Source organism: Denticeps clupeoides, chromosome 14 (assembly GCF_900700375.1).
Source record: "Denticeps clupeoides chromosome 14, fDenClu1.1, whole genome shotgun sequence".
Lineage (NCBI taxonomy): Eukaryota > Metazoa > Chordata > Actinopteri > Clupeiformes > Denticipitidae > Denticeps > Denticeps clupeoides.
In genome coordinates, this window is record NC_041720.1 from 6,185,108 (window position 1) to 6,201,447 (window position 16,340).

General features: G+C 45.7%; 2 protein-coding genes across 3 annotated transcripts in view; both read left to right on the forward strand.

Moving 5' to 3' along the window:
* Nucleotides 1–464: 464 nt before the first annotated feature.
* Nucleotides 465–8,959, forward strand: rab15 (RAB15, member RAS oncogene family). The gene is made up of 7 exons (XM_028953674.1): nucleotides 465–767; nucleotides 5,142–5,202; nucleotides 6,001–6,061; nucleotides 6,160–6,237; nucleotides 6,680–6,769; nucleotides 6,870–6,935; nucleotides 7,964–8,959. Exons 1-7 carry the CDS (start codon nucleotides 644–646, stop codon nucleotides 8,120–8,122), a joined length of 639 nt encoding a protein of 212 aa, XP_028809507.1. The 5' UTR covers nucleotides 465–643; the 3' UTR covers nucleotides 8,123–8,959.
* Nucleotides 8,960–12,928: 3,969 nt separating this feature from the next.
* sipa1l1 (signal-induced proliferation-associated 1 like 1) overlaps nucleotides 12,929–16,340 on the forward strand; it is a 69,367-nt gene continuing 65,955 nt past the window's right edge. Inside the window, exon 1 of one of the 2 annotated variants that reach the window (XM_029002619.1) lies at nucleotides 12,929–13,205. The gene's annotated coding sequence lies outside the window, so the exon portion shown is untranslated. Of the gene's footprint in view, nucleotides 13,206–13,379; nucleotides 13,509–16,340 lie in introns of those variants that run through there. The other variant, XM_029002620.1, reaches the window with a different exon arrangement.

Below are 16,340 nucleotides of genomic sequence, written 5' to 3' on the forward strand. Positions count from 1 at the left end.
GTATTAGCTATAAAAATCTGTAAAAAATAAGTATGCAGTAATGCTGCTTGAGCCATTACTGCATACTTATTTTTACTTTATTTTTATTTATACTCATAAATGTATGTCTGTCTCTGTGCACTTATTGTATGTCTTGTACATACATTGTATGCACATTGTGCGTCTTTCCCTCTGTGCAGCTGAAGCGTAAGCAATTTCCGTCGGGATTAAAATAAGTTTTCCGATCCTGATTCTGATTGATTCTGATTGATTAACACCACGTCTTGACGTGTTGATTACGGTATAACACGGTACTCAGAAGCACGTGGTTTACGTCGAAGCAATAACGACAATGACAATTATTAATAATAATAATACGATGAACAACTGTTGTAATTATGTTATTTAAACGGAAATGCAAAATGAATACCATTCGAGCAAATACGACACATAACACACTTTTCCGCCGGTGATGGAAGGGCGGTCTTTTGTCTCCTCTCCACCATTGTGGGCGCATCTTGGTGCCGCACCCATCGGCGCCCTCACCCCCACCCCTGTTTACCGGCGGACGGAGGAGGATGAAGCGGGCTGGCGGCGTGATGTGATCGCGCTCGTTTTAATTCAATTTTTTTGTTTTTTTTTGTTTTGTTTTAAATTTGACGCCATGGCCAAGCAGTACGACGTGCTGTTCAGACTCCTGCTGCTCGGGGACTCCGGCGTCGGGAAGACCTGCTTGTTGTGCAGATTCACGGACAACGAGTTCCACCCGTCGCACATCTCCACCATCGGTGAGCTCCTCCCGCGGAATCCCGGCCGGACCGCCACGTTTCGGCCTGGACGTTATTTGCGGAAAAAATAACGCGAGGAACGCGCGGTCGGGGACGGTTTCCGTGTTCGGTCGGTGCGACAGTAATTATGCGGTAATTACTGCAATAATAATAATAATAATAAATATAATTGTAATAATGCAACCGAGCCGCTGAGCTGTCTGAGTTTCTCCCAAATTATAAGCCAACAGCGACGACACTGCAGGGGTTTGATGGGACCAGAGTGTCCAATTTGGCACCTGATCAATCACAGGTTCTGTCTTTTTTAGTCATTAAAAAGGTGGTAGTAGCCTAGCGGGTAACACGCTCGCCTATGAACCAGAAGACCCAGGTTCAAATCCCGCTTACTACCATTGTGTCCCTGACCAAGACACTCCAGGGGGGGGACAGTCCCTGAATGTAAGTCGCTCTGGATAAGGGCGTCTGGTAAATGCTGTAAATGTAAACGTGTAAAAAATAAAAGGCACGGGAACCGAGTCGAATGTGCCTCAGAGCAGCGTATCACTTTTTTGATGGACACCGTGCCTTATGTCCTGCCTGGAGGCTGTCACGAGACAGGACAGGGTAACTGCTGAATATGTAACATGTAACAATGACACGGCGGCGAGTAGACACGAACAGGGCAGCTTTATACGATCAGACACAGGTGAACACGATCAGGAAACATTTCACAGGACGAACGTGAAACTCCGGACCGGAGTAACCCCTTCCGGACCGGATCATGACAGAGGCGGCTGGAGAGGCCCGCTATGGATCCGGGTTCAAGAAGCTGGGGCCCACAGGGCCGAGACCCACGTATCGTACGTGGCTGAGCTCCTGACGACACTGCATTCAGCGGTTTAAGTGTCACGGCTGCAGGAGTGTTTCGCACCAAAAAGGCCGCGCCTCCCGTGGTGTTTCCGAGTTCGAACGACCTGTGAAGCAGGGTAAGGTCCGCATCAGCTGGTTAGGGGTGGTGGCCGGTGTCTGAAACACACGCTTGGGCAGCTGAAGCCAGTTAGCGTGGGTGAATCTGGTTTACCATCTATTTTGACCGTCTCAAGGTGTGTTTGACGTCGGTCATGCCAGCTTTTACCTGCAAGTCTGACCATCTTTGGTAAAACCAGTTATCAGCTCACTTAATAGCAATATAATGCCATATTTTACATATATAACATCAACATTTCACAATTATGCACGATTGGGTACACAATAAAGAACAATACATTTCTTTCTGTTTAACTTACAGAACAGCAAATAATCTTTTTTCTCCAGCCAGTTATCTTGGTCATTTACATCTGAAATCGAAGTTGGAACTTCCAACTTCCAGTTGGAAATTCCTTCCGGAACGTTCCCTGAAGTTCCATCCATGAAAAGGCCAACACGTCAACAGCAGTGAAAGCAATACACACTACTTATAATTGTTTGTAAATGTCGCTTCTGGCAGGTCTTACACACTGTTCCGTCTAAAGTTCCGTCTTTGAACACGTTGCCACAAGGTTTTTACACACAGATCACAGTGTAGTGTGTCGGTCTGCGATTAGGGACGCCCAGTTCCGATACAACATCAATACCCGGTGTCAGTATATTGGCTGATCCAAAGTACAATACTTGCATTTATTGAACGAACTGTCTTACTATTGGGAGGAGGAAACATCATAAGGGAACGTCAGACTTTAATACCGAACTTAAATACTTTCTATAAGACAATACCAGTTACGACAAAAAAATATGCCGCCGCCCCTGGAAACATTGATGCTGCAGAGCGGAGCGGTTATTCCGTAATGCGAGTAGGCGGGAAATCGAGCCACTAGCGCAAATAGGGGTGTAGAATGCTCATGACGCAGCTCAAAAGCCCTGCAAACTGTCAAAACCTGGCCGGTATTTCAGGCTACTGTTGGGTCTCTGTTTAATATTGGGGCCCTATATTAAGGATTAAATGGTTAAGGAATCAGAAGGTTGTCGGTTCGAATCCCGAGCCGCCAAGGAGCCACTGAGCAAAGCACCGTCCCCACACACTGCTCCCCGGGCGCCTGTCATGGCTGCCCTACTGCTCACCAAGGGTGATGGTTAAACGCAGAGGACACATTTCGTTGTGACACCGTGTGCTGTGCTGCAGTGTATCACAATGACATTTTTGCAATTTTGAGGTTAAGAGCGATTAACATATTGAAATGTTTAGAAATTAATGTATTTTTTTTTTCATTCAGACATCTGAATTAGAAATCGCAAGATTGACGGCAGGGATTGCGCGTGCATAGATGACGTCGATATGTCGACTCGACAACGCCAGAGTAGTCGATCTGAAAATAATCCGAATTTGTTAATGGCCAGAGCACACACACACAGGATGCAGGACGCATTAAAAAAACTATAATAGAACCAAACGGATCGGTTTCGTAGGTCAGCACACTGTTACGATACTCGATTTAGTTAATTGAGTCATTATTTGACTGACTTCCAGCAGGTTTTGCTAACAGTCCTGGCTGGTTTTCTGACACCGATCTGACGCCGAAATGTCCTAATGCCAGGGTGGACAAGCAGGATGCCACGACGGGTCAATCCCGTCTAAGCCTTTGAGGAAAGCTAAATGCGACCCATTAGGAAAGCTGCCACCAGCTCCAAGCAGAGTTCTGCTGTCGCTTTCTAATGACCCGAGGAGTCAGTAAAGTGTGTTCGGCGTAATTAAAACAGCCAAATCTGCTTGTTCACCAATTAGTCACTGGTCAGTCAGGCGTCCCTCCCTCTGTCATCCTCGTGCCATATAGAGTTAGTGGCCAGGAAGCTGGCACAGTGACAGTCACTCATTTGTAAGGGCCAGTGGCCAGTAATCAGAGGCTAGCCGGTTCGAATCCCAACATGGCTGCCCACTGCTCGCCAAGGGTGATGGTTAGAAGCAGAGGACGCACTTCACTGTGTGCGCTGTGGGTCCTGTGCTGTGTCACATGTGTCACAACTAATCACTTTCACTTGTCTGCATCTTGTAGCATACTTGAGAATTTTGTATTAATGTGCAATATTATGGACAAACTGTGTTGTTAGTACAACCAACGGTCTATTTGCATAAAGTTAACAGTGACAAATTGCTGTAGAAGTCACAGGTATTGACCAATAAGACAAATATAAATTAAATGCTTGAATCTAGTGTATGGCACCCAATGAAACTGTACACAATGCGACACATTTATGCTCTCACACTCCTGCCTGCACCTTTGACCACCTGTTTGGTCAATGAATTCCCATCTGATATTTGTCCGGGGTTGGGAATATTTGCTGGTATCTGCATATTTGCTGAAACCCACCCACCGGGGACACCATGTGACCATGCGTCTCGTGGTGCTGGTCTGAAGCCCGGGTAAACTGAGTGTAATTAGGGTGCAACGACCCGGTGCCGTGATGTGTTTCTGGTGTAGTGCGGGAGTCTCTCCGTGCGAGGGATCCTTTCCTTTCCCCATTTCCACTTCCCCGGAGCAGATTCCTATATGTTTGTTCGCCCCATACTTTTTGGTTCAAGCACTTGCGCCTGGGTCCTCCCTTTCCTTGGTGTCATGACAGAGGGTGGCATCAGGAAGGGCAAGTCTTTGTGTGGATAACCAGGCCGGTCGGGTCCGCTGCGGCCACCCCTAATGGGAAAGGAGCCGAAAGGAGACACCGTTTGCTGAAAGATGCGCTGAGACACGGCTGGCTCCAAAAATGCGGCTGAATTTGCACAGATGCATATTTATGAGCATGTTTGTTTTGCAGCTTGACCTCTGACAGCCCTCGGAGTCACATGCAAAGGCCCACCCTGCACGTATGTTTCCACCCTCCATGTCAGCGTGCTCCGCTGCCATGGGCAGGCAGAGCGTCGAGCCTTAATGAAAGCTCTTTCCCGCATGTCACTATCCGAAGTGCTTCCAGTGAAGGGGGAAGTCAGGTTAATGTCTCGCTGAACCTGACTGCACGCATAAATGTGTCACTTTATATATACAGATTACTAAACTGGGCGTCTAAAGGATTCTAAAGGGCGTACACAGCGATTCTCATCAGGCCTGAAGCTGAATAGTCTGACCAATCCACCCACGGTTCACTGTGGCCATTATCTCAGGATGTGGTGTTATTTGCGAGACTCCATCTTCCAGATGAAAACCTTTTCAGCTGCCGCGACTCTTCTTAAAGCCCTGAGGTGATCAATAAAGCAGATTAAGGTGTGGGATATCGAGCCGAAGATATTGATACCTGAAAACAGCATGCATTCTCGTTACCAACAGAAAATGTATTCAATACATTCGCATTCGTATTTTCGGTGTCAACTAAAATTTCCATGAACAGGAGTTCTCAGTGAATCTTTCACCTTTTTTCACTTTGTTTTGGCAGGGGTTGATTTTAAAATGAAGACCTTAATGATAGACGGCATCAAAGTACGAATTCAAATATGGTGAGTAAGAGTAGAAATGGCGAGATGATTTTTGTGGCCTTCAACCTGTGTTTATTGGGTAAAATGCCTGAGGCTTGACTCCGTTTAATGGCAGTCGGTGTGCATAGCAACGGAACAGTGAGATGAAGAACATCAACACCTTTCATAAATAGCTCCTCTAGTCACATTATAATATCATAAAGAAAATCATGAAAATTAAACGTGTTCAATAGTGGCAAATCCACAGGATAGCGTGCGTCTGGAGCAAGATAACGGTGTTGAAGTGGCCATTATTTTTTTTAAATTTTATATTGTAATAATTTCAACCCATGTCACATAATGTCACCGTAACCTAATCGAGGTTAACTAATGCCAGTATGACTGAAGCCAAAGTGCTTGCAGCTGTTTAGCATAATATTTAGATTATTAAAACAATTGGCTTCCTTAATTGTGAAATCATTTTTTTTTGCACGGCTGAATATTTTAGACTGATGTTTGGCAGTTATGGAGACTAAGATGGAGCCATTTTGAAGAATCCAATTCAAGAAACATATTTAGTATTTGTTGTATCAGGAGAAAGCGCAGTATGTGTGATGAATCTGTTTTTACCTTCATGACAGCTGTAAACAGCACAATCCGCTTCATGACACATGATCGAATGACAAGGAAGTGTTTAGCAAAAGCCTTCAGTACAGTTGTCTAACTTAACGGCAAAATGTTCAACTTTTTTACCTCACGTGTGTTATCGTGTCATCAGTTTTGTCCTATAATGTAAAAAATGCCAAACCCTTTTGACTGACAGTGCATGTCTATTGCCAGGGACACTGCAGGGCAGGAAAGGTACCAGACCATCACCAAACAGTACTACCGGCGAGCCCAGGTACCCGCAGTCACACGTGTCGTGGCGTTTCATGCCGTGCTAAGTGAATGAACGTTGCTCGATTGATGAAGTGGGTCATCCTTCTCCCCTCCTCCCAGGGAATCTTCTTGGTTTATGACATCACGAGCGAGCGTTCCTTTCAGCACATAATGAAATGGGCCAGCGATGTGGAAGAGGTGAGAGGGTCTGAATAATAAACATCTCAGTCGGAATGTGTACGAATCAGCCAGACCGTAGTAGAATTGACATCCAGATAATCCAATAAAAAAATAGCAAAGCATGTTAATATCAGGTGAAACTGCTAGATCAAATTGTTCATTATCCAGATAGATATATATATATATATACGTGGGGTGATTTTGCACCTTTGTATGGACAAAGATTTTACCTGTACACTAATCCTAATCCTAAATGAAGAAACATAGTGTTAAATAAAGGATGTTTCCCCAAATATGTCCCTGAGTGGGACACAGATTTAATCATCATTAATCAATGCTTATTGGTAGTAGTGAAAATGTATTTTCTGATTCAATACATCCTTCTACTAATCATGAAAAAAAAATTATGTTATTATGTCATTACGGGTTTTGTCATTGCCTGTCATCATTTTTTTATCAGTATGCTCCAGAAAAGGTGCAGAAGATCCTAGTCGGGAACAAGTCAGATGAGGAACAGAAGAGGCAGGTGGCCACAGAGCAAGGCAATAAGGTGGGTCCTGCTTCCGCATCTTATTGACTTTTAACATATGAAGGTGGGCCTGTAAGAAGGTTATCTGGTGCCACCTGAGTCTGAACGATCTGTCTTGCAGCTTGCCAAGGCTTATGGAATGGACTTCTATGAGACAAGTGCCTTTACCAACCACAACATTAAAGAGGTATCTATCTATCTATCTATCTATCTATCTATCTATCTATCTATCTATCTATCTATCTATCTATCTATCTATCTATCTATCTATCTATCTATCTATCTATCTATCTATCTATTTATACACACACACACATATACATATATATACATATGTGTGTATGTGTGTGTGTGTGTGTGTGTGTGTGTGTATATATATATATATATATATATATATATATATATATAGAGAGAGAGAGAGAGAGAGAGAGAGAGAAGATCTTTATATATAAAGAAGATCTATATATTTCCTCGTCCAGTTCAGGGATATGAATGGCTTCACCAACAATCTAGGGTAATCGACACTGAATAGCAGAGACTATTCATATATTACATTTGTGCCTGGTTTTTCTTTGGTAATCTTGTGAAGTGCTATCTCATGAAGAACGTCTAGCTAAGAAAGGAAATTTCAGGAACATGTCAGAAATTGGGTTTTTTTTTATCAATAATCAGAAAAAAAAGATCTGATATCAGTATTTGGCCATCTGAATTAATCGTAAAATGCACAATCATCTAATTTAAAAATGAATGTCCTTAATTAGAATAAGGTGATGCCTATATCTGATGTCAGTGGTCGGTTTCTTTGTTTTGGCGCTATTTTTTGTCTTATTGGAGGGATTCAGTTCAGGTTGAATCACATGAATCTGTGCTTGTGTTCCCCAGAAATATTTTGCACTCTGTAAATGTCATCGTTCAACTCTGGACATTAGGCCGTTTCCTGGGCGAGCTTGTTTGCTGCTCCCCGGATTTTTGTTTTTTGCATTCATCCTCTAATTCTAAAATCTGACCACTAGAGGGGGCACCCCGCCCAGTTGAAGATTATGACGAAAAAAGGCAGATATTCATCATGTCAACGTTGAAATAATCTGGTTGTGCTACATAAAAAGTCTTATGAAATTAATAGAACGCTCGAGATTCAAACCTTTTAGCAGCTGTTTTTTTATTTTTTTTTTTATTTAACTTGATCCAACTGACCATTATTTCTCGTCATTCCAGTCATTCACACGTCTGGCTGAGTTGGTCCTGCAGGCCAACAAAAAAGACCTGGAGGTGCTGCGAACGTCCATCAACGACGATCTCAACATCGCCGCCCTAGAGGAGGAGGAGGGGATGTACGACAACCACGGAGACTCTCAAAAGGCCTGCTGGTGTTAAAGCCTCGGAACCCTCCGCTCTCCGCCAGTGCTTATCGAAGTGGAGCTCGACAGGCTTTGGTGCCTTGAACCGCCGTCATTGTAATTCAGAAGTGAATGATCTGAGCCGAGCCTGTCCACCTCCCCGTCGCGGGCATCGCCGTGCCAGTTGTACATCCACCCACAAGAGGGCTCTATTTGCATCCTCATCACTGGGTCAACGAGGAGCTGCGGCATCACAACGTACCCGACCGTGGAGTGCGGCTTATATCTACCGTAGCTGCACGAATCAGTGTATTCCTTCTCATGAATTAGCATCCGTTTCGCTGGGTTGTTCAGTAGTGGCGTGCACGCTTCCGCGCTCCGACTATCTGAGCACCGTAGATTTGTTCATTACTGGGGTATTGCGGGGGGTAGGGCCACATCGTGCAGAGAATTTGACGGCCCGTAATGTCCTTTTGTCAAGGGCAAGAATTTTATGAGATGGGCCCACGACTGGTGCATCTCCGATAATTAAAATATTCGGGGAAAAGCGCATTTGTTTTTGGAAATGAAAATCTTCTTAAGTCCCACCCCAAGTTTCGACTCCATAAATGAACGTAGGTGTCATTTTCTGACTGATTGATAAAACTGTAATAATTTGAGATTCTAGATGAGAAAACAAACGTGTAATGAATATGTGGAGCATACATCATGTATGCTTTTTAGCGTAATGTCCCAGCCAGTGTACAGACTTTAATCACGCGAGGGGCCATGCGCATACACGGTTTCCGGTTGTAACATAAATCAAATCTGTGTTATATGATATTTGCCAAAATGTTTTATCGCTCACATTTACATTAAAGTGTTCACTGTTTTTTTTTTCGATACGCAACTTTGGTTTGCTGGACAAGCGACGGGTGGAATAGACATTTAACCACACGCGTTTCATCCCAACTTCAGTGAAGTTAATGCCGCTTTCAGCCCCTTACCCAAGACCCTGTGTGACCACGGCTTTCCAGATATTCGTGTGTGTGTGTGTGTGTGTGTGTGCAAGTGATTATGATGTCGCATCGAATGATCCCTGTATAACGCTGTAGATGCAAACGTATATATCTGTGTTGTTTGGGGTGGGCGGGGGTGTACTTTAGAGCTTTCTATAGGCTACTTGAAATGCAAAAATGACTTCTCCTGAATTAAGGTGAAAATAAAAAAAAAAAGGCCTTTCAGAGGAGCCTTTTGTCCCGCCAGTTACCTGTGACTCACTCCCTGAAGGGGCGCCGTCTGTTGCATCCGCCCCCCCCCCCCCCAATTGCCTCCAGCCACACTGAGAACTGTGCCGGAAATAGAAAACATTGACAGTTTTCCCCATAATGGGCCGGGTTTAAAATAGGTCTCTATATTTAAATGAATGTCACAAATAAATATGCGGAGTGATGAAAGGAGGCCTGCTTCACTTCCTGTAGTTCCTTTTTGCTTTTATTTTGATGGAGGGGGGGGGGGGTCACATTTAATCGGCAATTCTTTTTTTCTTCTCCCGCGTTGCTTGGCTCCCGAGTCCGAGGAGGCCGCATGCAAGGAGGACGCGGAGAGGTTTCGCTTCCGTGGCAAAGCTACGCCTGGAAGACTCTCTTCTCCCCAGGATCCCTGCTTAGGAAAATCCTGTCATCCCATGACCAAACGCTTCCACCTCATTGGCCCGCGCCGTCACCCACTGGCTGGATAACGGCAACGTTTTCCGGCAAGGTTTAGGGGGCTGAGATATAAAATGGAGAAGACAAAAACTGGGAAGATGCTTTCCTGCGTTATTTCTGGGCCTCGTCCGTGCGTTCGGCGTGGGCGAGGGGGCGGGGAGGGGAGTCCAGCTTCAAGGCACTTTCGCTGAGTGCCGTGACGTCATCCTCCCACCTTTCCTCGCCGTGCCTTCACGCCAGAGTGAGTCACGCTGCCCCCCCCCCCCCGAGTGGTCGGAGGTGCGGGCTGCGGAACGCGAAGCGATAAGACCCGGAAACACAGACCCGGCGGAGGCCTGCGTTGATCAGTCTCCACATTCCGTCGTGGAATAAAATCATCCCGGTTAACTGGGAGCCACCGGTACGGTGCGATGTGCGATGTACGACCACCAGGAAAAGGCCGCGTGGTTCCGATCGGTAGCGCGTCATCAATACACGCACAGAACTGTGTGTGGTCGGACCAAAAGCCAATTACAGCACGGAGGATCGAAATAATGAGAACGACAACGATGGCTGGTAGTAGCCTAGTGGGTAACACACTCGCCTAGACCCAGAAGACCCGGGTTCAAACCCCACTTACTACCATTGTGTCCCTGAGCAAGACAAATACTGTGCTCCACCCGCCCTTGTGCAAATATGCAAATTGTACATCTTGGTTAGCCGCCGCCGCCGCGGTGGTGATTGCTTTCGCACAGACAACGGGGATGGAGAACATCTTTAACCGGGGAACATGCGAGACCCCGTCTTCATGGCTTGCAGCGTCGGCCGTTTGCTTCTGCGTTGCGGCGCTCTGTGCGGGGCGAACAAAGGGCCTGTGTGAATACGGCTTCCTTGTCGTTCTTCATTAGCGTACGTGTGCCGCTCGAGTGGTTCTCCGTGAATGGGGCCATTCTTGGCGAGAGGAATTCCACCAGCAGGGCCTCGGGCCGGCTCTGCGCAGGACCAACTCTAGGGGGATGTAGGGGTTTGCCGCATTGTGCTTGTTGCACACCAACGGCCGCACGATTTTCAGAAAAATTTAAGGTGAAGTGATTGCGAAGCGCTGCAGCACAGCACACGGTGACGCAACGGAATGTGTCCTCTGCTTTTAACTGGTGGCACCTGAGTGGCACCTATGGATTCGAAATGGCAACCTTCTGATTACAGGGCTGCTTCCTTAACTGCTAGGCCACCACTGCCCCATCCCAAACTATCAAGGATACACATACACTACTAGTGCATCTCAGAACATCAGAATTGGATTTAAAACCTTCATACTTTTAGACTAATACTTACAATCAGTCAATTGTCAACTTCCGAAAAGTATGAATGTTTGTTTGGGGCTGTGAATTTTGTATTCATATTTTCACGAGTCTATGTATGGATTGTCATACACAGCACAGCACACGGTGACACAAGGAAACGTGTCCTCTGCATTTAACCATCACCCTCGGTGAGCAGTGGGCAGCCATGACAGGCGCCCGGGGAGCAGTGTGTGGGGACGGTGCACCTCAGTGGCACCTCAGTGGCACCTTGGCGCTTCGGGATTCGAACCGGCAACCTTCTGATTACGGGGCCGCTTCCTTAACCGCTAACTTTTCTGTGGAGTTGCTCAAACTCGTATATAGTATGAAAATCATAACGTCCTCAATCACAAAATGGAGACACTGCATCAGAAATTTGCCATTTGTCTGGCCCCACATGACCCTCATGTGGTGGATTAGTGTTGCGTAATTAAAGGTTCGTCATGAAAAGGCACAATGGGTCCAATGGGTGTGAGTCAACGCTGATATAAGGCCTCGGTTTTCGAGATAGCGCGGATATAATGCCATGTAACGCCATTCCAGGGCTGTGCTTTTCTCACCACACAAAGCTCTTGTGCTGCTCTGAGCGCTTAAAACAATTAGCCACAGCTCAAACCACGCCGCTCTTCGCGTGTTATTTCCAGCGTTAGCCGCTATCCCTTTCTACGCCTGAGTCACCCAAACAACCAGTAATCTCGCCTTTTTGTTTGCAGAGGACCGCACAAGACCTCAGACATTCGTGTATTTTATGTTGCATTATAAAGGTTATATTAGGAATTCCTGCATGCTCCCCATTTAAATGAATGAACGAGGCAAAAAATAAAAGGCCATTTCTCTAAACAGGCCGAGACACAAAGCTTCCGCAGAGAGTGTGGGAGGATCCACTGCACTTGAAGGGCTGGAGCTTAACAGCAGGGAAAGTAACGAATACATACTGGGGTTGGCATCAATACCGCCTTTCCTTTGGTCACACGTAACATATTCCAACACAACACCAGTTGCTTGAAGGCTGCATCTTTGCAGTTTTGCTGTTGCCAGAGCAACGCTTTCCAAAGGATGTATCCCCATAGATACGGATCCCCCCCATTATATATTTATTTTGTTTATTTTATTTATTTATTTGCCTCCGAATGGTTCCGAACAGCTTCTCCTTCTTACTCGTTTTGACTCTGTTCGCGCGTATCGCGAGATTGGAGCGGAGACGCGTTGGGCCGCAGTGATCTCATCGCCACTGTCGCGTTGCCAGGTCTGCTGAGTTTTCACCGAAGCAACATTTTTTATTTAAAACAGTACGCATATGACTCTGGTTTGAAATCGTTCTCCATTTGTCTAAATAAAATCTTACTTTTTAAATAAATTTTTTTTTACATGTAAATTATAATATTGTATTTTATCAATACATTTTTTGCCGAGTGCCTTAAAAATATAACATAACATATCAATGCTAATGATAAAATATATATAGTTATGCAAAGATTTAGACTTTTGGTAATCATTTTTCAATAATCAATAATTTTTCAATGATTGATTTGTTTATGTGACACTAATACGATACACTACATTTTACTGCAAGATCTAGGGTTAGGGTTATATTTTTGACGACTATTAGTTACAAACTGGTTACTACACATTTATTAATGTTGTACATATATTTTTGTTAATTGGTTATCGATGCACAATGTCTAATGCCACGTGTCGTTCAAGGCATTACGATGTTTATTTCAGTGTAAACACGTTGAAACAAACTTGAAAAGTGGACACAAAGTGTGAATGAGCGCAGGTAGAGCTGCGGCGCGACCTGGCAACCCCGCTCCGGGGCTGCACGGCGAGGCGGAGCCGCAACTTTCTACCAACTCCGAAGTTGGCGGATTCGCTCCGGAGGCGGCGGAACGCGCGGACCCCGTGGATGGAGAGGCGAGACGCGGCCGGAGATCCCGCGTTGGTTCCACGCCCGTTTCTTTTATTTATTTAACGTCTCGCACACAGAGTCTCTGCCCTTTCCGCCGCAGTGAACCTGTCTCGGGTTCAGATTTCGCTGGACTTTTATTGTTGTCTCCCCCCCCCCTCCCAACCTCCACGGGAGGCTCGAGTGGCGGCTGTGCGGGAAAAGGTATGTTCAAGGTGGAATTTTGTTCGAAAAAAATCCCTCTCTACTTTACCGGCTTCCCATCGGACGCGAGTACGGGGTTGCCAGGTCGGCGTTTAATTTTCACGCCAGGTCGGGAAAACCAGAAAACACCGGGAGCGGGTTTTTTTTTTTTTTTTTTTTTTTTAACGCGTCCGTATCGTGGCTCCGCCGCGCTCGGCTGCAGGTAGGCGGCAGGAACAGAAAACGGCATCCGGTGCGGAGATCGCCGTCCCGTCACCCGGTTCTGGTCCTGGTCCGGTTTCTCCGCGAATGGCGAGTTGCGTTGTGAGTACGGCGCGCAGATTATTGTTACAATGATGATAATAATAATGATGATGATGATTCTCATTATTGTACCCGAGTTGAGACGCATGGAAGTGCGCTGCTGTCAGTGACCTTGTACCCGCAGCGCGGTGCTACTCGGTCGTTTTTTGGGAAGGGACCGAGCCAGATCTGCTGATAATGGTTCGCATGTTCCGTGGTTCGACGATAAGGGAAATTGTGCAGCAATTGTATGCGTGCGTGTAAACCGCTAAAAGCCTTTAAAGTGGCTTCTGTTACCTGAACGAGAGTTTTTTTTTACCCCAATAAAAGTTTTAATTGAAAAATCTAAATTCCTCTTGCCATATATATATATATATATATATGTGTGTGTGTGTGTGTGTGTGTGTGTGTGTGGTGTACAGTAAAACTTTGGATGGTGCCTAGACCTGATTGGTTAATTCCATGCTAAGTCCTTGCAGCACCATGGTGACAGTGACAGGAAGTAGGGTGTCAGTCTAATGGGTCTCTGTGTTCAAAAAATCGTATTTAGATCTTGGTTTTGCCCGCAAGTCAAATCTGCACTTAAAACGTGCCTTTTGGTTCAAAAAAACGATTTCTCTCTCCATCGATCAAGTGTCGGCTTTAAAAAAAAAAGAAAAATGATGCGATGTGCGGAGGTTTTGTTGGCTTCCGTTGAACCATGTCCATTCTCTACTTTTTAATGCTACGTGTTTTTTTTTTTATAGCAGAGCAGAGAACCACCGTTTTCCTGTAAAACATTTGTTTTATTTGCTGCGACGATGTAAAAAAAAAAAAAAAACAGCGAAGGCCTGTGTCTTCTCGCCACCATGGTTGGACCTGCCGGTCGACCAGCATTTAACGTACCACCAAACAGGAGCACGGCGTCCCTCACTACTTACATTTACAGCGTTTACCAGACGTCCTTATCCAGAGCGACTTACAATCAGTAGTTACAGGGACAGTCCCCCCCTGGAAACACTCAGGGTTAAGTGTCTTGCTCAGGGACACAATGGTAGTAAGTGGGATTTGAACCTGGGTCTTCTGGTTCATAGGCGAGTGTGTTACCCGCTAGGCCACTACCACCTCATACTTTCTGCTTCTTTCCAACATTACCTTTAGCCTGGGGGTAAAAAAATTCACTCTTCCGCTCTGTGAATATAAAGCGAAGGCCGAGCGGGGCCGTCAGATGCGACCGAATCGTGTGGCTGGATGAGGCGGCGGGGCGGAGTTCCAGACCCCTGCGGCAGGCCGGACTCTGGTATTGAAGGGGGGGTGGGGGGGTCATTTGCATGTCACTCCTCGGCCTCTGCAGGGGTGCGTGGGCGGCGGGGTGACTGGGACCCGTCCACCTGCAGAAGAAGCGCTTCGGAAGTCTCCCCCGCTCCTTCCCGAAGAAAGTGAAGGGACATCTAGTCCACGCTTGGCCGTGCGACGGTATAACACGTCCGCGAGGGAACATCTCGGCAGCCCACCATGCGAGGCTGCCAAGGATGCGGCTCTCCGCAGGCCGCGCCGCGTTCTCGCCCGTTAAGTAGCCTATTCAGAGGGAGTGTGTAGGTGGACGCACACATGTTGTGCAACACATGTAGCGGGCGGGGGGGAGTTGGAGAGGGAAAATGCCGGGGCGGCTGATTGGCAGCAGGAGGATTATCAAAGGCTTTTCAGATGGAGATGGGCTCTAAATTCTATAGGTATTCCAGGATTAAGGGGATGCTGGGTAAAACTGCCTTGAAGAGTTTGTGTGTGTGTGTGTGTGTGTGTGTGTGTGGAACCTATTGTACGGTTTAGAGGCAGCTGCATTGAAAAAGTATTTATTGCTAAATAGTCCTGTTCCAATATTGAAATAATGTGACAATTCATTCCGTACAGTAATGTCGGTATAGAGGTCCCTTTTTTTTTTATTATGGGGATATTAGTTTTTTTTTGTAGTGTTGTATATTGTAGAGTGAAGTCGACTGAGGATACTTAGCAGTCTGTACGTTGCTAACGTTCTTGACCAGTTGAACTGACTGTATATCATTTAATTCAATTTTGCTGGTTGTTTATATCTGGGCCCTGTACAGGGACCCTGTCAGATGTTCGTTTTTTTTTCCGCTAAAATTATTGTTCAAAGATTATTATTCAGACAAAGATGTTAGAAGTTCATCATATAACCACTTGATCTTGTAGGCTGGGCCCGATAAACTGTCTTAAACGTACATCTGAAATTAAGATGAAAGGATTTCGTTTGGTGACTAATTATCTCAAGAGGTGGAACATGGTCTCCATTTCATCAGCTTTCTGCCGACCTTCATTGGCGAGAGCTGTGGTGGAATCCCTGTGTTTGTGAGCTCGTTGGCACTGGCGTGTCTGGAGTTACGCAACGCCAGGTGAGATTCGTGTAGTCTAAACATGTTGGACTGGGTTTATAAAAGGAGCGCAGGCACAACACCCAACACCACAACTCAACACGGTAACGGCGGCCCTTATCTCCGGTCGTGACTCATAAAAGATTCTCCATGCTGTCTTTATATTTTATATACAGCACAGGCCAAAAGTTTGGACACCTTCTCGTTCAATGTGTTTTCTTTATTTTCATGACCATTTACGTTGGTAGATTCTCACTGAAGGCATCAAAACTATGAATGAACACATGTGGAGTTATGGACTTAATAAAAAAAGGTGAAATAACTGAAAACATGTTTTATATTCTAGTTTCTTTGCTCTGATTACTGCTTTACACACTCCTGGCATTCTCTCGATGAGCTTCAAGAGGTCGTCACCTGAAATGCTTCTCCAACAGTCTTGAAGGAGTTCCCAGAGGTGTTTAGCACTTGTTGGGGTCCAGCTCAC

Excerpts from the sequence above, each read along its gene's own strand:
- rab15 (XM_028953674.1), top strand. The coding sequence starts at position 644 with ATGGCCAAGCAGTACGACGTGCTGTTCAGACTCCTGCTGCTCGGGGAC. Across the intron at positions 6,062-6,159 it reads AGTACTACCGGCGAGCCCAG|GGAATCTTCTTGGTTTATGA; the intron begins GTACCCGCAGTC and ends CCCTCCTCCCAG. Across the intron at positions 6,936-7,963 it reads CCAACCACAACATTAAAGAG|TCATTCACACGTCTGGCTGA; the intron begins GTATCTATCTAT and ends TCGTCATTCCAG.